The sequence below is a fragment of the Formica exsecta genome, unplaced genomic scaffold, assembly GCF_003651465.1.
Source record: "Formica exsecta isolate Colony F162 unplaced genomic scaffold, ASM365146v1 scaffold421, whole genome shotgun sequence".
NCBI lineage: Eukaryota > Metazoa > Arthropoda > Insecta > Hymenoptera > Formicidae > Formica > Formica exsecta.
This window is the reverse complement of record NW_021851451.1, coordinates 914,467-923,384: the sequence shown is the minus strand read 5'-3', so window position 1 is coordinate 923,384 and position 8,918 is coordinate 914,467. Positions and strand designations below refer to the sequence as shown.

General features: G+C 38.3%; 1 protein-coding gene across 4 annotated transcripts in view; it reads right to left on the bottom strand.

Annotated features, from left to right (window-relative positions):
• Positions 1-451: 451 nt before the first annotated feature.
• Positions 452-8,918, bottom strand: part of LOC115240201 (broad-complex core protein) — a 70,891-nt gene continuing 62,424 nt past the window's right edge. For 2 of the 4 annotated variants that reach the window (XM_029815213.1, XM_029815214.1), the window contains exons 7-8: positions 8,529-8,804; positions 4,652-4,779 (exon numbers count right to left, since the gene is read on the bottom strand). In XM_029815213.1, the coding sequence (XP_029671073.1) occupies positions 8,542-8,804 (263 nt within the window). In that variant the 3' untranslated portion in view covers positions 4,652-4,779; positions 8,529-8,541. Of the gene's footprint in view, positions 4,780-8,528; positions 8,805-8,918 lie in introns of all 4 variants that reach the window. The other 2 variants (XM_029815210.1, XM_029815212.1) reach the window with 1 other exon arrangement.

Sequence of the window (8,918 nt, the reverse complement as noted above, 5' to 3'; positions counted from 1 at the left end):
ACGTCGGTGTAATTTACAGTTTTCTCGTTTTATCGTCGGGAGAATACGCGCGGTTCCTTATACATCTCGTAATATATACATATGCACGTTATACACAGGATGCGAGCGAAAGATAACGTTTAGATAGAATCGAAAATATTTATATTTTCGCCGCGTATATCATCTTCTCGTCGGGTTCTTTTCTAAAAACCATACGGGACGAAGAATAATTCATTAATACATTAAAGATCCGAAAAAATTTTTTCCGTATAATATTTTTTTTCTTTTTCTTTAAATCGTACCTCCTTTATATCCTAAAACGATTAGCCTTATTAATATTGATAATATTTCTCCACTCGACACGCGGGAGAGACGGGGGGCGCGTCCTACCTACCTAAAATTTCGTCCGTGTAAACGGTTCGGGACCTTGGCACATTCCGATAAATAATCTATAATTATTTTGTTTCTCTCGTTTTTTTTTTTTTTTTTTTTTTCACGCGGTTTTTTCCGCTTCGGCATGCGATGGGTCATTACCCTGCAATAGTTACGTGCTTGCGTGTGCATGCGGGGACGTGTGTAATGCAAGTAAGCACGCGAACACGCCCTCGTACGCACTCGTGCGCGCATACCTATCCACCCACAACACGCGTGTGCGGACTTTACTAGACGTTTACACTAGATGGTCTATCAGCGATGAATGGCAACGGTTGATCGTTCTGGATGCATTTATCGTGCGCGTATTAACGGAGAGAGAAAAATATATATTTCTCTATTCGCGTGTATATGTCTCTGAAATTTTTAACGTACCGTGGAATAGGAATAGTTTGAACTATCGAACTTTATAATCATTCTCTATATTTTTTCTATTAATTATGGAAACACCGTGGCAAGATTTTTTTAAAAAATTATTTTTTGCTCTGAAACAAATTACACATTTCTTTTTTAAACCGACAGATCGATCAGCGATTGCCCACCATCCCATCCCTACCCCCACCCCATCTCGAGAATTTCGAAGTAGTATGATGAAATTTTTTTCCCGACACACAGTCTCGCCTCTTACAATATATCATACAACACCGAACATCGACATAAAATTCCGTATACTTTTTTTTTCCGTTCACATAGCTTTAGCAGTCGCGCTAGTATACCAACCGAAGAACATCACAGAAATTTCCCGACATTTTATATTTAATAATAATCAATAATTAATTTTCTTTCTTTTTTTCGTCGCTAAAAGAGTTTTTTTTAAAGAATACGCCCGGCGATCATAATGTGGAACAGACATATACTTTTTTTGGTCTATCTCTCTCTTTTTTCGACTTTTTTTCACATCGAATCGTTTAATGCCACGATCCTCGATATCACAGAATCACAAAAATTTCCGGAATGACTAGGATAAATTTTTTTCCTTCACCAACCAATCGCGCATTTCTTAGTAACTCGAAAGTGACTTTTTAAACAACAAAAAAAAAGTAATATAATAAGAAAGACAAAAACGCAAAATATCTCGCGGCCGCACTTCATCAATCCATATCGTGCTCTCCACATTATGCCCTGACCAAACGTCATCGAGAATCGGTCTACCGATTTAAGAATGTATACGTAATAATTATTATAAAATCTCTCGATATAGAGATAGAGCTAAATATCTAAAATCGTATATTTTTTTTCACAGTATACTTCACACTTTGAAGATATGTTTGGAAAATCATGCTTACCCTTCTTCCTTCTCCTCGCGCATCTCTCTTTTTTCTTTCTCTCTTTTAATCTTTCTACCCGGCCGCGAATGAAATTCGAGGCAAGCTGGTGTCCTTTCCCGTACGTTTCTCTTTTTCCTTTTATCCCCCGCGCTTCCCTCCGTTAAATATTTCCCTTTCCGATACTACGCATCCTAAGAATTAGACGTAGACATAATTTATATTTTCCACGATAATTTGTACTTGCTCGTTAATTATTATGGCATTTCCTTTTTAGCCTTACAGATAAAACATCAACATTTTTTTTTCTCGTTCTCTACGCTGAGTTTTAAACCTGAATATGTTACGATGAACAACTTTTAGGGTTTCTTCTTGCTTGTACATTTGTTAATATGGATATATTAAAAATTTGAAGAGCAGAGCAGTGTTCTATATAATGGTTCGCGCACTGACTGAGGCTATGCCAATCGTTTAAAGTTCGATTTGCGAAACGCACCTCTTTCGTAATGACAAATAGACGCGGAATGGAAAATAATTTTTCTTGGCTCGATCAACGATCATAAAAACGTGCACGTTGAGAGAAACAGGTTTAAGAATGTTCTCTAAAAATGGCAAAAGATGATTGGAAAATGAACCGTAAGCTCCGCACCACTGCTCCGCACCACTGCTCCGCTCGTCCACGAGATACCTATATGGTAGGGCTATGCCGATTTTTATAAAATTTGAACAGGAGAATATCATCGTTATCGATGTATCGCGTATGAATATAATATATTTACAATTCAAAATATTACTTTTAAAGAGTTAAAAATATAGTTTGTATTTAGCGCATACGACAAACCTACATATACAAGTTAAGAACCCATGATATAGCTCTACCACACCTCCGCGTCTGTACACGCTTCTTTACCTTTCTCTTGTCTCTCGTTTCGTAAAACCGTTATCGTCCTCCCTTCCTTTGTTAACCGTCGATCGATCGCAACGTGTCACGACCTCGATTACCGTCATTGTGTCGCGATCGCTTTTCATCGATCAGCGTAACTTTGGCGCGTTCGGACGCATCGGTGCATCCTCGCTTCGTCCGTCGTTTCGCCTTTAGGCCCAAGGTCGGATCCGCTTTTTATTCTCTCTCTTTTCGCGGTCTCGTTTATGATCGATTGTCTCCTCCCGGCTTGCATTTGTCCGCCAATTAATCACGAACGCGTTTAAACGCGTTCCAGATTCGACGCGTTAAAATTGTCCGTTTCACGCTCGACAAAAAGGACGATCTCTTCCGCGATTTATTATCCCGCCTTCGCGAACGCGTAATGTATACTTTTTGAACTTGCAACACGCACGAGGCAGATCACGAAAACACATTGATATTCATTATCGACGCATTAAGCGATTTAAGCGCGTTGTCTACGTGAAAATCGTTTTAGGCGTGTCCCGATATAAAAAAAAAAATTCCATTCGTAACGTGAATTCAATCACGGAAACGATTCCCGGAAGACTGTTCCCTCTTCACAAACATCCTATCCTAAATAGGCTTCCTTAATCTTTCTACACGTTTTTTTTTTTTTTGTTTTTGCGATGTGCACTTTTGGACAACGCTAATTAAAAACACGCGGCGGGATAACGTGCTCGAAAATGCGTAAATTTCCCGCGCAAAATTCTTACCGGAGAGTCGATATTTTAGTCAACTCGAATCACAAGCGTGCAGCGATACAATCGCTGATAATGGAATGTGTTCTTTTTCTTTTATTTCGCGCACTAACTTTAACGTTCAAGCCTCGTCTCGTTCCTTCGTTTCAGTCGAATTACAAATTTCTCAGTCAAATTGTCCTTCTTTGGATTCATTGCAGTCTTGACGAAGAAAAATTACAACGCTAATCGACAAATCTAAACTAGCAGAACCGTGTTGTGTATATGTCTCGATGGACGATAGAAAACTAAGAAAAATATACCAAAATTCGAATCAGACTGATTCGTCCGCGACTCAAACTTCAACTTTGGAATTTTTTTTGCTTTCCCCTCTTTGTTCTTTCTCATCCGTTTTCCATTTAACATCTCACGATAATTGATCACGATATGCATTACATGTTCTGCAAATGCAATAAGATTATTAGGATTTCACTGCAAATTAATAAATTAACCAATCCGTTAATTCAATTTATATTTAGCGATTTGCTATCTTTTTAAGTTACGGACCTAAATATAACCGATGGAGAAAGAAGATTTTGTTAATTCGAGTTATTATTGACTCGCTTCAATAATTAATTAACTGTGATTAATTAACTGCCTTTATCTCGATTACGAATCAGTAATGTAGATAGAGAAATTAGATTTGATCTACGATTCAACTTTTCGTTAACCAATTTTCGCGAATGAACAGCAAAGGATGTAAATTGTTAAATTCTTAAGATAAATTAAGTCTGGTTAACAATCCTATTCTCTTCTACATCGCAGATCGATAATTTAGATAAGAGAAGAGAATTCGATCAACCATTATTCAATCTAGGCGCTTTGGGCTGGACTCAAGCGTCTCTGAATGCAAGGTAGCATTTCCGCGTTTTCGATAATTTTATCTTGGTTCTTATGCGCGCTGACAAATTGCTGTTGAGCAAAACAAATTGCGAAACGACGACGATAGCAGCGCGATGATGACGATGACGATGACGATGATGACGATGATGACGACGACGACGTCGGCGACGATTAGGCAGACGATGCGGCACGGGGAGGCTTTGACTTTTCCGGCGTTTTCATTGCGGTTGCTGCTGCATCTGCATCTGATGATGCATGCTACCGAGAACATTCTTGATCGCCGAGGCCTTGAGGAGCCGCTTGAGCACGCCGTTGGTGCCGCGGTGCTGCAGACTCTTGTGCGTCGTCAATGAGTTCTTGGTACGATACGTACGGTTGCAGAACTCGCAGACGTAGAGCGTGTCCGATTGCTCGTGTTTGTCCTGGAAGTGACGTTTGAGGGAGTAGTAGCATGAAAACGTACGACGGCAGTACGGGCATTCCTGAGGCTCGTTTATGCCACCCGGCGTGGGTGGCGGCATTCGGTACATGACAGTGGGAGGCGTCGTCGGTGCCGGATGCATCCCGTTGCCCGTACCTGAAACGTATCCAGATCCGTATAAGATCGCTCTCGGGACGATTATCAGTCGCCACGAAGGTTAATATTCATTCAGACCGCTACGTATACACGATCGAATCTTCGTACTTTTAACGCTTTCCTTCCTCGTTAGAGTAGGAAAGCGAACAAAGGACAGAAGATATCATGCGTATCCATAACTCATCGCTTAACAATACCGGACGCGAATGCATGATAAGAATTTTTTCTTTCTTCTTCTCCCTAACACTTATTTATATAATTGTTTTATTGTGACTGCAAAAAAGTATAACATATGCAGCCCCATAAAACAGATTTATTATCTTTTACTTTTTATAATTTTAATTCTTTAAATTTCATGGTTTCTTTTTACGAGTATGTAGAATAATCGATACAGATTCGATAGATAGAATATGTATATAGTATGACAGATGTGTTTATACAATACATACATGAGAAGTTATGGACACGCTTTTTCTCACAATAAATTGATAGCGCGACTACATTTTGCGCATGTGCCGTTAAAGTAAGTGAAATATTAGTTAAGAATAGATAGGTTATTTGATCTCGAAGAGTTAAGAATATGAAGATTCGATTATATAATATTTGATATTACGAATCGACTTTGATGCAAGATATAGTTTGCCGCACATGTAAAACATGAAAGATTAAAAATCTAATGGTTTCAATTCTTATAGTCCGCCTCAATTTAAGCGAAGCTGTTGTAAGAATGCGATACGATTGACCGTCATGATCAAGTGACACATCGATAAGATGTATCGGTCGTTAAAAGCTCAGAGTTGGTACTTCCATTTAGCTGCTCTCGTCTTGAAAATGTCTATCATTTATCTACTAAATATAAAGTAGCTCATTTCTCTAAAATTAAATTGGAAACAGCACTGAAAATTTAAAAATTATTCTTTAAAAATTTATTTTATTATTTATTCTTTAAAAATTTATTTTGATTTTTAAACTGTCTGTCAAAACTTATTTGTCAATTGATTCTATATAAATATGCATAATATAATTAATGTATAGAACACAATGTACATTGTTTTACATAAATTAATCATATATATATTAATTTTTCACGTAAATCAATAATCCATATATACGGAATTACCAACTCTGGCTATATCGACTTATCAAAATTTAATTGCATTTGAAAATAAATCCAGAATGTGATACAGAATTGTGTGCAAATTGCCGCAAAGTTTCGTATAGCCAAATTAGATAGATAAGTTTGTTAGATAGCATTGAGAGACGTGTAATTGTCATTACTATTCTGCTCTTGTGAGTTTTATCGAGTATTCGGAATGATATATCAAACGCCAGAAAATCTCGACCGAGGAAGAGAAAATGAGAGAAGGGACGAAGAGAAGAGGGAGGGGTCTTTGTGTATCACATAACCGCGCGTATATCGAGCTAGAGGAGCGATTAGTACGGCGTTAGCGTATCGAAATCAATCCGTCGATAGAAATTACGACAGTTGGAATAATGAGTTTGCGTACCAAATTAAATTATGTTTAGCTTGAAAAATTAAACATACGCTATTTTTGTCGTTAGTTGTATGAGATTAATCAAAGAGATTAGAAATTTACGAAAAAAGTTAACTGGCTCAAGATTAAAAAACGCGAGCATTCTATATTTCGCGATCGCATAAATAATATGAATCTTTCGCATAAAAACCTTGTGATTATCCTGATTGCTCGACATTCATGTAGAAAGTATCGGTTTTGCCGAATAAATAAAAAATTATAACAGAAAAAAAAGTAACCAAAATATTAATAACCAAAAGAAAAAAAGTAGAAAATCAATACAATGAACATAAAAACAATATATTAAGAAAAAGATGAAAATAATTAGTGTTAATCGAAAAAAATTATATTTTAGCTTTCGCACACGACGTTCACTTTGTAAAAATTCTTTGATAAATAAGGATTATCGCTGCTTTTGACATTCCCGCGAAATAATTTCTGCCAATCGACGCGATTACATTGAATCGCATTATCGATGATTAAAATTTCAAATCATCCAATTATCAATCGATTTTCTTCGGATTTGACGCGTGAAAATGGTGTCGGTAGAAAAATAATCAAGAAAAATGCGAATGAAATCAGACACGTAGTCAAAGCTACAAACAAGCAGGCATCAGGCGGACAATAATTAGGTGGACATGCAAACAAGCAAGCAACAAATAGCTAGATCGGTGGTTTAACTGAAAGAAAAGAAACGAAGAAAGACATACGAGGTGTGGCAAATGTCACATAAACGAAAGAGAATAAGACGTAGAACAATTGGGGAAATTCTCTTAATTGTAGTTTTCTATCGCAAGCGAGATTTTGCCGTCGCTTTTATTGTTAATTGCCAAAAAAAAATTTGACATTTAATTTCACCGTCTTATATACCTATTTTCTCATGACTCTCCGCATCAGAAAATAAAGCTAGCCGATATGTCGCTCCAAGATTTTGGTTTGTTTAACAAAAATATCGATAATCTGCAAAAATATTAAGTAGGTATAATGATTTTCAATGTTGTTTAGCGATTCTGAGAATGTCAGCGGAATAATATTTTTGCACAATCTATGCACGCTGTAAATGTATAATAAAATTAATTCCGCGTATATAGAAATAAAAGAGAAATAAAACCATCGATGCTCTCTCTCCTTTATCTTTAATCATATGACGTCACGTGTTGTAGACTGAAAGTTGCGATCGTATCACGATGACATTAATAATACAATAATAACATTATATATGTTATATATTTACATGAAAGTACATAATATGAGCGACATACAGATATTTTAACTTTTATTATATGTAACGTCACAGTTGAAGCCCTAAGAGACGTTTGTCAAATAAATAATGTTAGTAAAAAAAAAAAAAACATATCGAAAAGAGATTTAAAATATGTCTGAAATTTTAAATCGAGACGACGCGGACGTTTGTATATCTAGACTCGTTTCTCCCTCGTTAAACTTTTTAGAAAATCTCATCCTCCCTCTTCCCTCCCCGCCCGTATCCGCTTGCCTGCGCATTCTTTTTTCCCGCTATCAATTCACCGATGTAGGCGGCATGTGCTGCTTCACTGATGCGTCGGAGTTTCTCGAGTCACTGACAGCAGGTATAACGGACCGGCGAATACCGGAAGAACACGATCGGGCGGGCGCGTACGGTACCGAAGGGGCGCGAAGGACGACGGGATGAGAGGAAAAGAAAGCGGTTACGCGAGCCGAGAGAAGCGGCGACCGTAAGACGAACAGGAAGAGAAAGAAAATGTACCCGCGTGCACAAGTCTCCCCGGGACCGGTTTCTCGCCGTGGCATGCACTATTCTCGCGAAGGAGGAGGAAGCAAGCTCTCTCGGTGCTCTCTCGGTTGGGGGCGACGAGAGAGAAGACGATATATACCTTTGGTCGACGCGCGAAAACGAATACGAGAGAAAGAAATGAGGAATATGAAATTGGAGTCTTGACGATAGGAAAATAAGCGTGCGCGCTTCCGTAATTTTGCGGATATGTATGTAAGAAGAAGAGAAAACAGAAAATATATATATATATAGAGAGAGAGAGAAAGAGAATAAAAGAGTAAGATAGCAAGAGAAAGAGAGAGAGAGAGAGAGGGGAAAGGAATACGCATGTGTGTTAAGTCGCATAAGGGTGAGAGTTTTGAGAGATTACGTTAAAATCTTGGAGAAATGCTGTGCGCCATAGATGTTTATAGCGAATGTGTATGTGTGGTGGTCCCTACCTTATCTAAACCTTCAAAAGAACTTAATGTCAATGTCGCCGGGCCTGCTCTTATGATAGGTATATATATGGGTCATCAGGGAATTACGCGAGCAGTACACCCGCTCGCAGATGACGCATCTGTACTCCTCCTGTCGTTCGGCGTGTTTGTCGGCAACGTGGCGTTTCAGGGATGCTTTGCTGCATAGTACCTTGCCGCACAGTTGGCAGGTGAACAACTTCTTCGCTGACTGGGTGCTCAGAGAGTTCAAGGTCAGCCCCGTCATAGAGGTGAGCACTGAAACACAACAACGCACCTCTCATGCAGCTGCACACCCCTAACACACTTATTAAACCCTATATCTCGAGATTCAAAAAAAAAGAAACGCGAAAGCCATTCCCCCTCCCTTCA